Source organism: Centruroides vittatus, unplaced genomic scaffold, assembly GCF_030686945.1.
Source record: "Centruroides vittatus isolate TY-2023 unplaced genomic scaffold, ASM3068694v2 contig_749, whole genome shotgun sequence".
NCBI classification, from domain to species: domain Eukaryota; kingdom Metazoa; phylum Arthropoda; class Arachnida; order Scorpiones; family Buthidae; genus Centruroides; species Centruroides vittatus.
Window position 1 is genome coordinate 813,983 of NW_027122485.1, and position 20,437 is coordinate 834,419.

The 20,437-nt window shown below is 29.3% G+C and overlaps 1 protein-coding gene across 3 annotated transcripts; it reads right to left on the bottom strand.

Moving 5' to 3' along the window:
- Nucleotides 1–5,317: 5,317 nt before the first annotated feature.
- On the bottom strand, nucleotides 5,318–20,437 carry LOC136981251 (uncharacterized). Of its 3 annotated transcripts, XR_010881669.1 has the most exons (4): nucleotides 19,872–20,437; nucleotides 11,417–11,597; nucleotides 9,939–10,081; nucleotides 5,318–6,153 (listed from the first exon to the last, which is right to left on the bottom strand). XR_010881669.1 is itself a non-coding variant. In XM_067277537.1 (3 exons), the coding sequence occupies exons 1-3, from the start codon at nucleotides 20,357–20,359 to the stop codon at nucleotides 6,130–6,132; spliced, it is 693 nt and encodes a 230-aa protein (XP_067133638.1). In that variant the 5' UTR covers nucleotides 20,360–20,437; the 3' UTR covers nucleotides 5,318–6,129. The 3 variants fall into 3 exon arrangements, 2 of the variants coding, with proteins under 2 accessions (XP_067133638.1, XP_067133637.1); XM_067277537.1 differs by lacking the exon at nucleotides 9,939–10,081; XM_067277536.1 differs by lacking the exon at nucleotides 5,318–6,153 and having other exon boundaries at nucleotides 9,938–10,081.

Below are 20,437 nucleotides of genomic sequence, written 5' to 3' on the forward strand. Positions count from 1 at the left end.
AACAAACGAATACAAACGGGCCCTGACGCACAATTAATTGATTGCCCCTGAAAGTCGGCTTCTTACAGAAACACAGCTTCCCTATCATCAAATGTCACGGCACGCCACTGCTGTACAGTACCTTTGTAAGTTATTTTCATATTTTGCATCTTCGTTTAAAAACACAAAATTATTAACTGTATGCTAGAAAACAATTTTATTAAATAATAAACAAATATCAAGCAATGGGATCGGTTATTGTATACGTTAAAAAATTTGTTAAACATTGTTAAAACAATAATTTTTAAAAAATTTACAATTTTTTAAAGATTATTGTTTTTAACAATTTTATTGTTTATAGACTGAAGAGGGATCGGCGAAAATTGTAAACTGCAATTTTTAATTATATTTTAAATTAATTTAAAATATGTGCTCTCTGCCAGAAATTACCAGTGACTTGTCCCTGTACAGTAGGCCTACATCATATTTTTCCTTTAACATCTATCTAACACCTTTGAGTGAAAACGTTTTGAATTGAAATAACATGACTTCCGGTTTGTATCCGAAGTTCGTATACATTTAATCGGGGCCTCCTGGCCCTAGAGTTTCCACATCTGGTCTCGACTCTTCTTTATCTAACTCCTTTCCGGAGATTAATGGAAGTCAGCCGGACAGACATCTGTCTTCCATTGCAGACGGACAAACGGCTGTCTTCCACGGCTGTTTTAAATATTAATAAAAATTTGAATGCTAACACTCGTTACTGAATGGCGAGATAACGAAGAGCCTATGCCCTCTAAATGCAACTTCGGAAGGGAACTTAAGACGATTTATGGAAGAAACGATACACTTTTAAGAAATTCGTACGAGGAAGACGTTTCAGATGGAATTTCAAATAAAACTTTAAAATTTGAGAAGCCGTTTTGTAAATGAATGTTTAGTCTTGTGAAACACCAGCAATAAACGCGCAGAATTGCTATTAAATTACAATCCGCGCATCAACAATAGATTTATTATTGCCAGTTGCTTACAATCTGTAATGCAACAGAGCTGTGTTGGTCGAGTCAGTGCGCTACGCTACGCTCCGCCGTTTGAGTCGTATTGAGCTTGTAGGCCTGGGTTCGATTCACCGACGCTCCTTTAAAAAGAAAAAATAAACAAACAGGCATCCGAGCAAAGAAGCTCGGCCGGGGGGTTCCCCGGGACAACTGCTTGCTTGTTGGGCGGATCCGGCGCCCTGCGCTGTTAGCCCTGAATTCGTATCTTAATTAGGATGTAATCGACCAACTGCGAACCCGCGGTTGGTCGATTACATCCTAATTAAGATACGAATTCAGGTTTCGCCCTGCAGGCTTCTTTTGTAGCTGGGCCGCTCTCCGGGCTTATCCCGTTCTTGAGCCGCCCTCCGGACCCCCTTTGGAATTTTCGCTTTATCGGCGGCCTTGCGGCCCACTGTCCCATTGGAAGAATCACCAAAAAAACTAAAAATAGAAATAAAATAAATATGAACGATGCACTGGACCGTGTTTCAGTCTGTCGCAGGCGCGTCCATTCATTTATTTTTATAATCACACACTTCCTGCACTTTTCAATAAATTTTTTTTGTTCCACAACAATGTAATCCCTTTCCAACCCCCGTAAAATTCCCATTTTTGTTGTAAAATTCGTCATTTAATCTTTAACAATGCAAACGACAATGTATTCCCTAACAATAACAACAATTGCTTAACGACAATAAAAAACCGAATTAAATTTCCCATTCGGCATAAATATGTCTATTATTTCATTTTACATAGCCAAATTATTCAAAAATAATTATCGTGCACATAATTCTCTCACCATTTCTTTCAAACCTTACTCTATTCGTTACATCTAACAAGTCAGTCGTATAATTAAGCTTGTTTTTACTTTCCCGGTTGTTTTATATAACAGATGGAAAGTATGGCGATCGGTCAAAAGATGACTCCTCCCAATATTTTTACATATTCGGACTCGGATCTTGAAACGTCGCGAAATACAAAACCACTGGGATTTTTTTTCTGTGGTGTGCAGTCCATGGAAGGTGTGGAAGCGCCTCTTCTGTTGTATTTTCTAAAATATAAATACATATTGTGCGATTATTTTCATATTTTAACGTACTTTGAATTAATTAAAATTAATATTTTACTATAACCGCATTATGTATCTTACTACAAAATTCTATACAACATGTGAAAAAAATGATAAGATTCTATTGTATATTCGAATATAAATTCGTATATGCATAATCCCAATGGAAGCGCTGTATTGTCGAATACGGGATAGCTTCCACGGAGAAAATATTTGAATTGTGTAAAGCAGCCAGATTATACGCATTTGCGTATGCGCTTTACAAAGCACCAACCTCACGCGATTTAGCTCATGGATGCTACACACCAAAATATCGTATAACGCTTCCAATGATTCTGGCCAAGGCCAGCACAGCTTCCTTATCATCAAATGTCACCGCACGCTACTGATTTTTTTGTATGTATGGACGTTAGTGTGTGTGGAGCACGATTTTGTTCACCCTGTTTGAAGCTTAATAACTCCTGTGCTTTTTGTCAAAAATTTCTAAAATTTTTCAGGGAGGTTTGTTTTTTAGGGGATTGGTGATATTAAATTTTGTTGGTTAAAGGTCGAGGGGGTAGAGAGATAATGGAGGTTGTGTATATCTCCAGTAGGGTCGGACTTAATGAAGATTTTACTCCTTATTAGCATTTACAATTTTTTTTATAAAACCCACCCCTACGCTAAAAATTAAGCTTTTTGCCATTTTATATTAATATATAAATTGTTTAAATAAAATATAGCATGACGCCACCATGCTCGACATTCCAAACGCCATTGTCAAACTTCTAGGCTTACAGGAAAGCGGCGCTGAACGTCCGACGTACACGTTTTCGCGTTTAAAACTTCGGCCTCAACCTCGCTATTATAAAAATTTGTAAATGTTTGTTACTTCTGCAAGATGCTGCTTTCTATTCTACTATGTTATGTGTCCTGACTTACTATAATGTGAGTCAGGACACTGATGACATAGTAATGAAACTGAATTCAATATTTCTATAAATTTTAGAATGTACATATATACACGTAAGTTTATTCATATACATACGTGCATATATGAATAAACTTACAAAAGAAACGAATATTTTTAAAATGGCTACCATTAATTGTACTAATTGAAACTGATATATTTAAAAGGCTCTCTTAGTATCCAGAAATAGTATCAATAATAAATAAAATTATATATACAGTACATATTGCTTAAATTCTTTTGGACTGGAAAGACTAAAACCATTGACACATTATGTCTAGTAGATGGTGAACCAATGATCCATGCAAATTTCAAGTTATCTACATTGAATGTTTAGAAAGTATTAGGTTTTTATAAATTAAGAAAAAATACTTGATTTCAAAACTTTGTATATGTAGTGTGAAAGCAAGGTCCTAATGTTGTCATGAAGTATTAAAAGCCACTGATTTTAAATCTCAAATAGAAAATTATCAAATAAACAAGTGTTTTCCCATTAAACAAAATATGTTTCTCTTTATAAATAACATCATATTCTTTCCATTTATGCCAATTTGTCAACTTCAATCATTTAAACCAATATTTAATAAATGTTGTTAATTATTATTTTCTTTAATTTTTTTTCATTATTTTAAACACCACATATGCTTCACAAATACAGTTATTAGTATTTTGTGTTTTTAAACTGAATAAATGTATGGAAACAATCCTGGAGGTTCTATTAATGAATCGAGTTTCATATATTTTTTAGAGTTCATATATATTTTTTTAAACAGACACACAAATTTATATTTTCATTAAAACTATACAATTTATCACTTTAAATATTTTGATTACAGAATACAAAATAATCTGTCTTTATCTAGTTAAAATTAAAAAAAATATATGAATTCCCAAAAGATAATTTAGTATTACAAGATAAACATTTTTAAAGTTACACTCTTAAGAAATAAAAATATGCTTACTTCTTCAATGGTAAATAGCCATATAGGTGTATAGCTGCAAGTGATAATCTATTGAAAAAATATTTGTCTTCTATATAAAGTAATATTTATTTTCTGATATAAATAACACAAATGTTTTTAAATACATAAATAATGTAATTATTTAAAATATTAGAATTAAAAATATATAAGTTTTAAACTTTGCTATAGATTTTCAGATATAATTAAATTTCTTAATCATACAAAAAAGCATGAAGTACATACTTTAAGTATTTTTATTTCTCTCAGAACATTTTTTCATTCAGTAACTGAATTTAATCAAAGTTTAAATTTTAAACATTCAATTTAGTTTCTATAATTTTATTTTGTTTGAAAAAAAAAATTTAATAAACAGACTATACAATCTATAAAATAGTACAAATTTGTGTAAATGTGTGCATGTATTCTTCATTGTTCTGCTTCTGTAATCATTCTACTTCAATATGTCACTTTTAATATGCATATGTAAAATAAACCTTTCCTACTTTTAAATAAATGTACTCTAATTTTATATATCATACTTTCTTAATTAAACCCTGAGATTCAAATAAACTCTGAGGAATAAAGATACGAACTTGGAAAACTTGCTGTACATTAATCGTCTCTAATAGGAGAAAGAAGATAACTAATAGTAAGAACTTGTCCCACTATTACCCAATAGTTGATGTAATTTTATTACTTTATTATATTAAATAGATGTACATCTATTTAAATTAAAAAGGTACAAGAATTTTATAACCTTTTAATTCTCGGGTTTGTAATGTGCAAACTTACCCTGTGCAAGTGTCATACTGGGGTAAGACTGGTATGTTAGATACATTTTAAAATGTTTATACAATTTGTCTGTAAATGTTAAAACGCTGTATACACTATTTCTTATATTAGTTAGTTGACTGATGAGGGGCACAAGGCCCGAAACGTGTACCGTATCAACTAAATAAAGGTGGAAAAAGCCATGTGATTGTTATTAACACGATTTTGTGTTCAACACTTCTAAGAACAATACAACACGGTTTCACAACAAATCAACAATAACCATTGTTATAGAAACAGTGAATACCACCGGAAATCAGGAATAAAGATGCCGACAAAAATAAATCATGGGTTAAAAAGCTTTGGAAACAAAGTATTGCACTGTATAAGGTAATGCAGTTTAGAGTAACAGGTAAGGACTTTAATTGAAATTCTACCTCTTTAAAATATCTAGAGTTTGACATCACTTTCTATTCCAAGGTTCCTGGAAACATTTTTTGTAATAAAGTTATAAATATTGACAAATATTGAACATAAAAAGTCACAATTGAATTCATAAGTCAAAACCTTTTATAAGCCAAAAGGAAATTGAGAAAACTGTGATTCCAAATCACCATCTTTTTACAAAAAATACTCTCCCGGATTTAATCAAGAAAGTACAATATATAAACTTTTTAATGCATTGCTTTATTACTATGATGTCAACTGAATAAATCTTATATTATACAAATACAAGTCTTTTTATAAACACAGAATTAAAGTTAAAAACATCTATTTATTAATATCACATTCAGATATTTTTTATTCATGAATTTTTCAGAGATTTGTGAACTAATATAATCTTATCATAGTTGTTATATTGAAACAGGTTTCCTTAAGTTAGTTTTCATAAGAATACCAGAATGAGTGATTTTTAAAAATGTCATGTAAATCTTTTGTATATCTTCCAATGTGTAAGATCACACTTATCTAGTAAAACTTCATTACATTGCCCACACTTGTATAATTTCTCTCTAGTGTGCTCTCTTATGCATTTTAAGAGATGATGATAGTATAAATGCTTTGTCACAAATACTATATAACAATGGTTTCTCTCGGTGCAGTTTCTTATGCATTTTGAATGCACCACTTTGAATATCCACATGCATACAGTCTTTTCTATATCAATCCTCAGATATATTTTAAGATTACATAATGCATGAAATCTTACCACAAATGTTATAAATACATACTTTCTCACCAGTTTTCTGCAATGCACCATTAAAAACTTTTTCATCTTACATAGCTTTCATCTTCTCAAAGACAGATTACCTTTGAGATATAGTCTTTTATGTTATATTTTTTGTTATAACAATTTATTTATACTGGATTGATTTTTTCTTCCTGTAATATAAAATAAATTCTTATTATACTGTACTAAAAATTATAAATATCTCAACAACTTTAATAAAACATTTAATATAAATAGAAAAATGATACCTAGAATTTTATTAAACTTAATAATAAAATTCTGGATATTATTCTGTATTAGTGTCTTTCTTAAGTTTTAAACTGAAATATTAAATTGAAACAGAGAAATAATTCAAGAAAAAAAATTCAATAAATACTTTTTCTCTTTTGAACATTCTTTGTAATACAGTAGAACTTGCTTATTGTAATCACTTTGTAACTTACCTATATGAATGATGATAACTGACTGGTAACATCAAGCAGGTATTAACATTAATGCCACAATACTGTTAGCTCATGATTTCTGCAGTAATAGATCAAGCATAAAATTGGCTTAATGTTCTTCCACTTTCACAGTATCATGCCATATCTGACATTGCAGTCTTCCTGTATATAATCAGACTGAAGTTACTTGCTAAATATCTCTGCAGCAGTGTGCATTTGAAGTACTGTACAAGCCAGTTAACAGGGTGCTTTCTTTTAGAACATAAAATTGGTGTTATCATCTAAATTTTAGTTAATGTTTGATATTTTGGGTTTATTTTTTTTCCACAAACAACTTTTCTACTGATATTGTGGTTAATTAAATATTTTTCAAGATAAAATTTTTAACTTTTTAAGAAGCCAGATTTAGGTGGATTCTTTGCTTATGCCATAACAGTCTTTGCCATTGGTTGACATTTGAAACAAAATTACATTTAAAAGACCATAATCAGATAATAAATAATGGAAATATGACTATTTGGATCCAGACACCCCGTACAAACATATGCACACACACCTAACTGTACACTTAGGATGACTACAGGGTATTTTAAAATTTCACTAATTTATTTAGCAAGTTCAGTAAAGTGTCATGAATAATTTAATTTAAAATTTATTTTGTATACTAGTACTTTCTATATATTAACAGGACTTATTATACTGGAAAATATGGATGCAGATATTTAGTCTTACAGATAAAAAATAATGTTCTTTATTTAGTTCACCTGAACACATACACTTTAAACTTGTGTTTCGGACTTGTTCGTCCCTCCTCAGCAGGCCTATAAACGACACTTTCTACAATTAACAATAAAAAAACATTTCTTGGTACAATTATAACTAAAATCAGTTAAAAACACAAAACATTTCCCGACAATAAATTAAAAATTCTTACAAATTCTGTATTTCCAAACTTCTTTACATTTCCAATTAAACTTACGATCCATTACACTTAATATATAGAAAGTACTAGTATACAAAATAAATTTTAAATTAAGTTAAAAAAGAACACAAAGGCATAATAATTAAATTGTCATGAATAATGTTTATGCTATTTAATTCTATAACTCAAAGTTTTCACTGCCTGTTCAATAAATTTCAACAGGTGTATCATTAGTTGCATACAACTTGAATATTTTGTTGATGTGCTATGTCCATATATTTCATCTGCCTTTATTGCATGTAGCAGCAGCTCATATGGTAATAGAGGAAGGTGTTTATGAAGAGCTTATCGGATTGTTGGCTTGACTACCTACAACTGCTGAAATGCTTGCGTAATTAATGTCTTAGCTAAATGTTGAAATTTCACCACAAATTTGTTTGTTTCTTTGATTGTATAGAGCAAGTTGTCCAACCTTTTTTTCTAATGGGCTAAATTAGAAATTTAGGTATATTTGGCAGGCCACAAAGGTACTTTATATAAATATATGGTTTTAAAAAGTTCAAAATGTGAATATTAAATTTTAACAACAACTATATATAATTACAAAAAATTACCATATTATTGGCAGTAAAAAAAGAAATTATACTCACACAAAATAAAAATAAATTCAATTTTTGACATTGCCTTCCTTTTATAATACTATCAATATCTGCTTTTATGGTATTAGTCTTAGTTCTAAGAATGTTAGTTAAATGGGAACCATTCAACCTATTTTTTTCAGCAGTTTTGATGTTTTTCATGCATGAAAAGAATTGTTTGCAACAGTATGTTATGAATGTTGGGTAGTACAGTTTTCTACATAAAAGTTTCTAGCACCAATTACATCATTCCAACATCAAAGTGTATCCAGTTTAAGACATTACCAAAAAAATGAAAATGTACCTAAAAAATTTAAGGTGCAGTGGGCTGCAGTGTGGCCTATAGGCCACAGATGTCCAACTGATTGGTAACTCAATTGGTTGGACATCCCTGGTATAGAACATCTACAGTAATCTAAAACATCTACAGTAGAGACTCGTTAATTGGAATCCCGGTAATCGGAATCTCTGGTAATCGGAACGATTTTCAGTTGGACTGTGTTGTGCCGAATCGAACGTTTTTGATACTAAATTTACTTCTAAAGTATAATTTTCATGTTTTTATATTCTTCAATATATTTATTTTGTTTGTACAAAATGCAGAAATAATTTTTAACGATACGATAGCCTCGATTATTATTATAAAAATTTTCGTTAGGCTTAAAATCGACGAAAATTCAACACGAAGCGACACACAACGGAGAAAAATTTGAACATCGAACAGGTTAATATATTTATTTGTATATAATCGGTAATCGGAACAAATCACTAATCTGAACAACCCCAGTCCCCAATTGATTCCGATTTTCGGTTCTCTACTGTATTATCCAATTACAAAAAAATTTGAAATGCCATTTACAAATTATCTGAAAGTAAAATTCTTCCTGTAAGTTATTCTTAAACTCTTACATTGAATAACTAATTTCATTTCAATCAATCAGTTATGTAATACACTAAGATTCCTTCTCTTTGATCACCATCTTTGCTCAGATTATTGTTGCTGTCCATCTATATTTAAATGGCACTTTTAAACTCTCAAAAACTTTTTTGAGTTATCAATCAGTCAGAATTACAAAATACTAACATTTTTTCTTGCAGGTTACATAGAAACTTTGTTAAGTGTATTTCAATTTTAAAAAATTCCATTTGTATATATTCTGTATATTTAATGAAATAATTTTAATTAGCATTGCTAAAATTTTTGTAAAAATATTTATCTTTTTATTATTTGGAGAACAAAATCTTTGATTCTACTAAATTTCTAAATAAATAAGCACTCATAATTATGAAAAAATTTTGCATTAAGCATAGTAAGTATCCATGACTAGTTCTGGTGATTGACTTATTTATGTTGCTTAATTTTAACGCTCCTCTTCCACGTGATTGTATGTGCAAGAGGAGCTTATTAATATTTAACAGAAGTTTTTCATTATGTGCTTTTCTTATGCAGAATTATTATATTTTAAGCAATATATTATTTAAGGAAATATAAGTGATATATTTCAACAATAAATTTTAATATGTTAGCAATATCTTCATTACTAACATGTATTTTTAAACACAATTTAAAAAGTTAACAAGAATAAAACTAAAATTATTTTAAATGACAATAAGTTCTAAAATATCACAGTTTTTAAAATTGACTTACAGACAACATATATTTTATCATCTTTATTCAAAAAAAATAAAATATGAAGATTATTATAAATATAATTTTGTTTGAAATTTGTTTAAAGTGATAAAATATTACTATGCTATCAAAATTAATGTTTATATCAATTAAAATTATATATATATATATATATATATATATATATATATATATATATAGTCAAACCCCATTAATAGAAAGTTGAAAGGACTTAAAAATGAGCACTTTGTATTAATAAGGTTTGTATTAAGCAAACTTTACAAAAACAAATTAAAGGTCATACCATCAAACAGCAGAAGCCAAATTTTCTCCAGCTATTTCACTATGTCTTATCTTGTTTGATGTGTTAAAAAAAATTTATGGGGTTCATCAGCTCCATTGTAAGTCTGGCTAAACCCACAATGGGAAAAAAGGCCCTCTTAGTACCTACAGAGCAGAAAGAGTAAACAAAAGAATTTCTGGTTTTCAACATGCATGTCAACTGTCTTAACATTTGTCTTAATGTCTTAATTGTTCGGCATTGTCTTAGCACACAATTTGTTGACTAATTTTGCAAGTTGGAGTGAACATTGTAATGCGGCATATGTCCAATGACAGCATCATAAGCATTGTGACCAACATTTTAAAGGTAAAAAACACACTCCTGGTCCTGATGTGTATTGTGTTTTTCCACTTTGACTCACATGACTTCAGGGAAGTTGGAAGCAGTGTGCTTTGTATTAAATGATATATATAATAGTTAATTCATGGGGCTACAACAAGCTTTATATTACTTTTTAACTGATAGTTTGCATGAACTGAACTCATTAACATTGAAATACCTATCTTTGTCCATGGGACCACAAATCTACTTTGCATTAACTAATAATGTATTAATGAGGTTTGATTGTACTTATATATAGAGTATATTCAATAGAACATAATAAATATATACAATGTAATGGAAAATCATCATTGAAGTGTTTGTGTTTATATTTATATGAATCTTATATATTTTGAACAACAATACACTAATTTGAATACATGAATTTTTAACATAAGCAACTAGCTCTAAATAGCTGTAATTTTTATTGAAAATTTATATATTTTTTTAATTTAAAGAATGTAACTGCAGTCATTTATTAGTCACAAATATGATATTTTTATTTGCTGAAATAAAAAATAATTTTAAAATTATTGTATTTATTAATGTTTAGGATTTTATAGAATATTAATGAATATCAATAATAATGAAAAATTATATTGCATAAACTTATTAAATAAGCAATCTTTGACTTTTGGATGTAATGCATTCCTAAAATATATATGAAAATCAAAAGTTGTCAACTTTTGGACAACTCTATTGTCCGAAAGTTGAACAAGAATTGTATGATGTAAAGGGAAGTTTTCTCTTTCCTCTGCAGCAAATGAAAGTTTTGTTTATATAGAAAAGTTCTACTTTTTTTACAGTTAACATGTTCCAATACATAAAACATTTTGAAATGCTAAAACCATAAATTAAACAGAAAATAGACCATAAATATTAATTTTCAGAAATGGCTTTGATAGAACTAAAATTGGCAGAAAGCACCATTGCACAATAGCTCAAAATTTTTGTCAATTGAAATGTATGAAAGTCCAAATTTGAAATATGAAAAGGGGCATAACGGTATCAAAGTACTGTATACAAAAGAGCAAGTTGTCTGAAAGATGAAAATCCAGAAGTCAAGTACCGCCTGTATATAATTTAAATTTTTATATATGGAATAGAAAATTTCATACCTTTGAAAAATTTGTTTCATACTTTGAAAGCAACGGAATACAAAATCTTGTATTAGTATGATCCAAAGTAATATATTCTTCACACTGATGAGCATTTCCAACATAATTTGAACCTGTATCCTTCTTGATAATGTTGCTATCTATTGTCATTTCATTTTTACATGTATTTTCTTGATGAAATCTAAAGTTTGATATATGTTCTTCTTTAATTTCAGTATTCAGATGAAAACTTTGTATAAACTAAATTAGAAAAATTTTAATATTTTGAATAATATATTAGTATGATTTGCCAGCACTCAGACATTTACTAAGAAGAGATTCTTCTTTTACAGACATTCCATTAGAGCCTGAAAAAGGCTGATTAAAATTAAAACAACCAGAATGCCATTTATCATAATTTGACAAGTCAAATAACATTATTATTAAGGGTCAGATTTATATGCACATGCATATTTTTCTTTAAATGCTATAATGTTAAAACCACAATAAAACACAATTTGGATCCAAGTGGATCAACTGCATATTTTGCAATTTGTCCATTTTTGGACAATAAACTGAAATAAGTGCTTTATAAAATTTATAGCTTGTTTGCTTGATTATAAGTACTATGTTTTTCAAATTATTTCTAATCCATTTCTGCTATTTGTGTAGTGAATCTTTTCTGTGTATGTATAGTTCACATGAAAAATATTACTCTGTATGAAAATTTGCACCTTTAATCATCCAGCAACAAATGTTTAATAAATTAAAAACGTTTTCGATCGTTTTTAACGATCTTCTTCAGTTACAACTCAAATTAATAAAAGAACGATAAAATGGAACTAAATACGATAATTTGGATTACATACTCGAGACAGCAACACAACAAGGTTACCAGAGAAATATAGTAGAAAAACTTATCACAACGTTCCAGAATCGGGTTAATCACTCTCCTGCGGATAACGATAAACAAAAAGTGATAATCAATTATTATCCCTTCTTGAACAAAATAATAAACGAAGTTGCTAAAGCCAATAATATACGTATCATTTACCGACGTAATCCGACAGTTTACAAAATTCTTGAAACCGTGTTTTCTTATATGTTGAGCATCAAACACAAGATTGTGTTATTTATTAAACACTTGGCACTTTTCCACTTCTATTAGTTGATTTGAGTATTTCGAATTTTTGAAATTGCGCTTTAATCTTCTAAGCTTTATATATTTATACTTTATGGCCGATCTTAGTATTTTCAAATTAAAATAGTTTCCTATCCCTTGTCGGCAAAAATTCGAAATACTCAAATCAACTAATAGAAGTGGAAAAGTGCCAAGTGTTTAATCAATAACACGATCTTGTGTTTGATGCTCAACATATAAGAAAACACGGTTTCAAGAATACCTAAATTATAAATTTTCGTCATAGAAACGGCAAATTCCATCAAGAAAGAGAAAATTCACACATGCAGCTTAACAAAATGGATACTACATACATCGACAGGACGCAAGGTGAGATTAATAAAATAATTATCGATATAAACTACTTAAAGACACATCTAAGGGAAAAGAGAACACTTAAAACACTTTCCCTTCCTAAGTCCATCGCAAAAATTCGAAATACTCAAATCAACTAATAGAAGTGGAAAAGTGCCAAGTGTTTAATCAATAACACGATCTTGTGTTTGATGCTCAACATATAAGAAAACACCTAAGAATACCTAAATTAATTTCAAGAAAGTAAGTTTCAAGAATACCTAAATTATAAATTTTCGTCATAGAAACGGCAAATTCCACCGAGAAAGTTTACAAAATGTTAAGGAATGACAAGAAAAGAGAAGATCGGAACTTGTTAACGGGGGTTTACTCCATACCAATAAAGGACCAACGATTTGATTCGGATATTGTTTATGTGGGAACTACTTTACGGCACTTAGAACAAAAGATCAAAGAACACCAGTACTCGATTAATAAGAATCTAGACACCACGGTTCTAGCATCATATGCCAGGCAGCGAGATATTGAGGTATTGTGGGACCATGCTTCCATCATCAAGCCGACGAGCAATAAACATACAATCAAACATCTAGAAAAGCTAGAAATATATAAAGCCCAAGAAAAAACGGGATGTATCAATCATAGAGACGCGGACTCTTTATCAACCGCATGGAAATCGTTTTATAAAGATAAACAATAACAACGTACAAGGGATGTGGCCACGTATTTTTGTTATATAATTTTATTCTTTTATTCTGTAATATATGTATATTAGGCGTAGTGCGCGATATATTTATAGTTGCGCATGCGCATTTATTAATTTTCGTATTTAGTTCCATTTTATCATTCTTTTATTAATTTGAGTTGTAACTGAAGAAGATCGTTAAAAACGATCGAAAACGTTTTTAATTTATTAAACATTTGTTGCTGGATGATTAAAGGTGCAAATTTTCATATTTATTCTAATTTCCAGTAATTTAAAGTTGGTTTCTACAAAATATTACTCTGTCATTCAATAACAGATGAGCATGCAAAATTCATATGTTTTAAATTTCACATTCTTTTAAAGTTCCATAAATAACCAAGCTTTGTGTTTCCATGGAAATTATCATTTTTCAAATGCTCAAAATCCTTTGAATTAATTGGATTATAATTATTGTAAATGTTGCATTTAAATCTTTCAAAAAATTCTTCTATTTACACTGAAAACTACTTTAGTAGAGGTTCATTATATCAGTTGGAAAGAAACATTAATATCAACTTTCATATTAAATCTATAATTATCATAGTTTATAAGTGTATTTACTTATTACATCATTTATACTGCAATATAAGCAAAAATATACTATCACTATAGACTAGTGACAAAAGTATAGGATGAGGGAAACTAGGCTAACCTGATCATCCTCAAACATCTTTTAAACAATTGTGTACATAGAAATAAATTCAATAAATTATTGATTAGAGTATATAGAAAGTTATAAAATTTTTTTGAACATGTATTTTTATTTTTAATTGATTCAATTGCACTCTCCAACACAAAACATTATTCATATATGTGTTTTGTAATGTCAATTTTTGAAATCTCTTTTGTCATCTATTATCACACATTCATCCTTCTCACTTAAAAAGTATAATATAACATTAGTAAGATTCACCTGCAGACAGAAGTATGCATGCATTTCAACTTACCAATTTAGGTGTATTTTACTGACCCTACTGCATAAATATATTTCAGGTATTTTAAAGTGCATATATTTGGCAGTTTTACATGCATATATATGCACACATACTGTGATTTTAAATGCATATAAATCCTACCCTTAATTATTATAGTAGAATTTCTGTATTAAGACAAATACAATTTAAATAAATTGTAGGTCTAGTTATCTTCAAAAGTGGAAACTAATTTACTTGAAATGTAGCTGCTACTCTTTATGCAAAGTATCTTCATAAAAGAAATAAATCACTATTTAGTAAAGGATTTAAGTGCTGATGAATATATTAAAGTTAAAAGATTTAACAGGAGAAAGTATATTAATAAAGATGCTAATATAATTTTTCTGTAGAACAGTGTAAACATGATTTTTTTTAAATACATATCACGTTTGCTTATAATTATTATATGCATAACCTATTATATTGATAATAAGAAAAGAATCATATTATTGTATATAATCCATCATCAATTAAATTTTGAAAGAACTTACTTTATATGGATAAAATCAGACAGTTTTGATATAGAAGCAATAAATTCCTAACAAGTGAATACTGAAATATTTTTTCTTAATGATTGCAGAGAGATGAAAGTTATGATAACTGACTAATAAACTAATTATAATTTTAATTCAATAAATTTAAAAGCACATTCTTTACCATAATTCTTTATTCTGATGATGATAATCAGATTTATCCTAATATTTCATGCAAGTTGAAATCAGGAAAAACATCTTCAAGTGACCAACATTTTACAACCAACATAAGTAAACACTGGATATTTTAAATTATTTTCCTTGTCTTTGACAAGCAAAATAATATAAAATAAGTTAATATCTCCAAAAGTCAATTGCTTCAAATTATTATTAATATCTGAAATAGCTAGAAATATCATTTTTTAAAACATTTTTTGTTGAAAAATTGCAATGGCAATTCAATAGAAACTACATATATAAATTTTCAATGAAATTTTACATTTATTATTTATATTTAACATTCTTGTAGTAATAATTTTGGAAAAAAGAAATCACATCATCTGAAGAGGCTTTGCTAACACTTCATCTCAATTAACAGAAAGCATATTAAAAGGAATATTGAACAATGTTAAAGAATATAAAAAGAAGCTTTAGTATTTAATTCTGATTAAATATTTTTCAAGTCAATGTCCCACTCTCAAAATGCTAAATTTATGTAACAAGACAACAATATGTTACAAAATAGAATGGAATAATTAAATTTAATAACAATTTTTATATTTGAAAACATATATTAAATTGTTACATTTTGTTACTTTTAAGCTGTTAATCTGATGATGAGATGTGCATTGTCTTGAAAATTGTTTAATCAGAATAAGGCAATAAGAATCCTTTAATTTTTTTTGTTCTTCTATTTGGTAAGTAAAATTTCTATAATTTTTCTTCTTAATCAAAAAAGAATAATTTCATGCAATTTTACATAACTTTTTATTTGTTGTTTCAAGCAAGTGTTGCACTAATCAAGATTTTAATTTAGAATACTGAAGCAATGTTATCCTTTGGTTTAGCTCAACTAAAGGATAACATTGCTTCAGTATTCTAAATTAAAATCTTGCTAGTTAATCTAGTGAATTTACTTGTCAAGATATTGATTCTTATAAATTGTAAAACTCCATTCCCATCTGTGAAAAAATAATGTGGAAACAAAAATTATAAATATTTTTCATCTTCGTAGCTTAGAAAGGATCTACAAAACTGAATTAAAACCTATTTTAACTTCTGTTGTAAGCATAAATCATAACTCAATAACCAATAGAAAACAAGGATTGTTGTAATTTGTTCTTTTAATTTAAATCTAATACATTCAATTCATGCATTTGTTGTTTTAAGATGATAAGAAAAGCATTTGGTTCATTAACATATTATTTTAGTTATCAGGAAATATTAATCCCAGCTTCAGAAAGCATTTATTACATTGAAAGTTTTTCTAGCTCCTATAAATTTACTTAAACTATTTTTGACCTTTAATTTACTAAATACCACAGATAATGTACTAAAATCAAAATAGATAATATTAGAATCAAAGGACAAGATATAATTTTTTGAAAGTTTTTTCCTATCTAACAAATCTTTGAAGAAAAATAACTTAATAATAATAGATCAATCAGATTAACAATGGTCAACTACATAATGAAAATAGTATCAAACAATCATAGCAATAAATTTATTAAATTTAAATTATTTCTTAATTACAAATACAGTGGACCTTTGTTATAGCTCTGCTCGCTATACTGTGCACTCGGTTATAGCGCAGGTGATGTTTGCAATGCAATAAGCTCAAACACATTTATACAGGTCCATGCGGCATTAGTGAGTAGCGCATTTTACTGTTACTGCATATTGAGTAATTGTGTATGTATTGAGTTCCTGCATGTATTTTGAATAGTGTTTAATTATTGTATGCATGATGAATAAAAGAAAAGCTTACAGTGTGAAAGAAAAGCTTGACATTATTGCTAAAGTAAAGAGTGGAGTTTTGAAAGCAAACATAAGAATACGGCATACCTGAAGGAACTGTAAGGGATTGGATAGCAGAAGAGACAAAACTGAAATCATTTGTTGATAAGCTTGACCAAGATGCTGGGCTTAATCAAAAAAAGACAAGACTTGGAAAAAATCAAAATGTTGATGATTACCTCTATGCATGGTTTGTGCAAAAAAGAAGTGAAGGCATTCCCGTATCTGGAACTGTTTTAAAATTGCAGGCTGAAAAATTCCATGTAAGCGTAAAAGCATAAGGAGATTTTAAGGCTTCTGACGGTTGGTTGTGGCAATGGCAAAAACAACATGGCATCTTCCAAATTTCCATTTCTGGTGAAGCAAAGTCTAGTGATATTGAAGGTGCTGCAGAATTTTCCAAACAGTTCACAATTTCCATTAAGAAATAAGAGTATACTGATGCACAAGTTTATAACTGTGATGAGACTGCATTATATTACAGAATGTTGCCAAGTAAAACCTTAGATCTAAAAAGTAACCCACAAAAGGCAGGATAAAACTAAGCAAGGAAAGGATAACAGCTTTATTTTGTATAAATAAAGCTGGTAATCACAAGTTGACGCCACTCATTATAGGTAAAAGTCAAAACCCACGATGTTTCAAGTCAATCAATATAAAATCTCTGCCAGTTGTTTATAAAAACAGCATAAACAATTGGATGACTTCTAAAATATTTCATGACTGGCTTCACAATTCCTTTGTTCCCTCTGTGCAAAAATTTCTGAAAGGATTGAGTCTAGATCCAAATGCTTTGCTTCTCTTAGATAATTGCCCAGCTCATCCACCGGCTGATAACCTTATGTCTGACGATGGTAAAATAAAAGTAATATATCTTCCAAAAAATATTACTGCTCTTATACAACCCTTAGATCAAGGCATTATTAGTGCTTTCAAAACAAATTACCAAAGAGAAATGATGAAGTCATTATTAGCATCAGACATTGATGTCAACATATTTTTAAAAAAAATGGATCTCAAAGACATGTCCTACAGTATTGGACTTGCCTGGCAGGCAATCACATCAGAGACAATTAGAAACTGTTGGAAAAAATTAAATGAATCTAATAATCAAGTTGATCTTGACCAACCCACAACACATTCAGATTCAGCATCAGATAATATCTTCACTGAGGCTGAAATTTCTCATATCTGGGAAATATTGAATGAGCCAGAAATAACTAATGATTCTTTGACTGATTGGTTAGATGTGGATGCTAGAGAAGATATTTGTCAGAATATGACTGATGAAATGATTATCGAATCCATTTGCGATGACGAAGATTGTCAAGAAGAAACAGAAGATGATGAAGAAAGTGCCAGTGGGATAGCTGATATACCACCAACAACCAAACAAGCAATAACAGCCATGGAAACTGTTATAAAATGGGCTGAATCACAAGAAAATATTAACAGTGTCAGGTTGTTGCAATTAGCACCTTTCAAAAGGGAAATGATACAGAAGTTATCAAAAAGCAAACAAACAAAAGTTACTCACTTTTTTAAGTGATGTTTTGTAATTGAAATGATGTTGAATACATAGATTTTAGTCAAGTTATAGATAGTGTTTGTTTTTACATACAGTACTGTATTTTCAAGCATACCTTATGTACGTAAATAAAATAATACATATACAGTATGTACTTATTAAGATGTATAACTATGTTATGTGAATTTTAATAAAACACTTAATAAATAAATTGGTTTTTTTATTAAAATACATAATATGTATGTAGTTTATGGGATGTTTCAGTATATAGCTCAAATCGTTCTGAGTAAATTTATTGTGTCGCCACTGCACCACTTGGTATAATGCAATTCACCTTATAATGTGGGTGTTGTTTCCCGCCTGAAATGCGCATTATATCGGGGTCCACTGTATTTCAAAATTATAAAAGTTAACTATAAAAAAATAAAATGAGAAATTTAAGTTTCTTTTATAGTCAATATATTAATCAAAAATAGCAATTTCAGATAATTAAAGACGAATTATAACTTAAAACAATGAAATTTTGTTCTTACATTATGTATAAAGTTAGATTTTTTGTTAAAAAATATAATAGACGTCAATAAATAAAAAACAATTTGTATTTTAAAATGCACATAATCCAAACTGTCAGCATACATTAAATTATTTGGTTAAATATATATTCAATAAACATTATAATAAATCATATAAAAAAGTTCAAGAAAGCTAAAAAATACTTGTTCCAATAGCTTTTTTGAAAGTTACCATAAACTGACAGTTTCATAAAATAAATATTCATTAAATATACTTTGCCAAAACTACGACAGACATAATACAAACAAAAATATTGTTAAAAAATGTACTAATTAGTAAAAACAGAACAACTGTGTCAGCTAACTGTACAAAATTCAAAATTATCGATCATATATACATGCATATATATATAAACAATTAACTGTTGTAGTTTGAGTTGAGTTATGTGCCTCAATAAGATCAAGTTATACTAAAAGAGATCAATTGCACGAATAAAGTGGCAAAATGAGTAATGTTACCATCTTTTGAAATTCAATACAACAGCCAATATTGCATCAAGTATTGTACAAACTGCCTGACGGCAAGAAGTCAATCTCCGTATCATTTGCAACTAATCAGCAATTAAATAATAAATCTGAAACATGTTTTAAGCAATAGAAGAAGAAGAATTATTTTGCAACTGATCAATTTTAATTTATGAACTGCATTTTCATATTAATAATCAATATTTACCCATTCAATGCTCTCGCACGCTTTTCTGCTTGTCGTTGTCTCTGAATTGCAATTCTCTGCAAGCGTTCCAACGGCGATTCGTTAGCACGTTTAACTCTCATTTGCCATCTTTGCTTTTCGAGTCTTCGCATTCGTTCCGCCATCGATTCATTCTGACGTCTAATGGCCGCTCGTCGTCTCTGCTTTTCAAGTCTTTGCTGACGCTGTGATAAAGATTCATTTCGACGTCTGGCCGCCTCTCGTAACCTTTGTTTTTCCAGTCTTTGCAGACGCTGCGATATCGACTCGTTCCGTCGTTTAGCAGCCATAAACTGTCTTTGACGAGCGAGTCTTCGCATTCGCTCTGGCGTCGATTCCCTCCTACGTTTAGCAGCTTTAATTTCTCTCTGATGGGCAAGTCTTTGCTCTCGATCCTCGCTTGTTTCTTCGGCTCTTTGAGCGCTTTCTTGAGATACTGTCATGTAAAATTTCTTTTCCAACTGTAACATATTCACTACAGAGTAACTTTACAAGTCAACTTTCACAAAGTTAACCTATCAACTCGATCAAAACAAACCGATGACGTA

What these genes read in the sequence shown, in the direction of transcription:
- LOC136981251 (XM_067277536.1), bottom strand. Translation starts at nt 20,359, where the DNA reads ATGTTACAGTTGGAAAAGAAATTTTACATGACAGTATCTCAAGAAAGC. An exon ending in CGTGCGAGAGCATTGAATGG is followed by an intron (nt 11,598 to 19,871) that starts GTAAATATTGAT and finishes ATCAAACTTTAG; the next exon opens with ATTTCATCAAGAAAATACAT. An exon ending in ATGAAACAAATTTTTCAAAG is followed by an intron (nt 10,082 to 11,416) that starts GTATGAAATTTT and finishes TCTGCTCTGTAG; the next exon opens with GTACTAAGAGGGCCTTTTTT.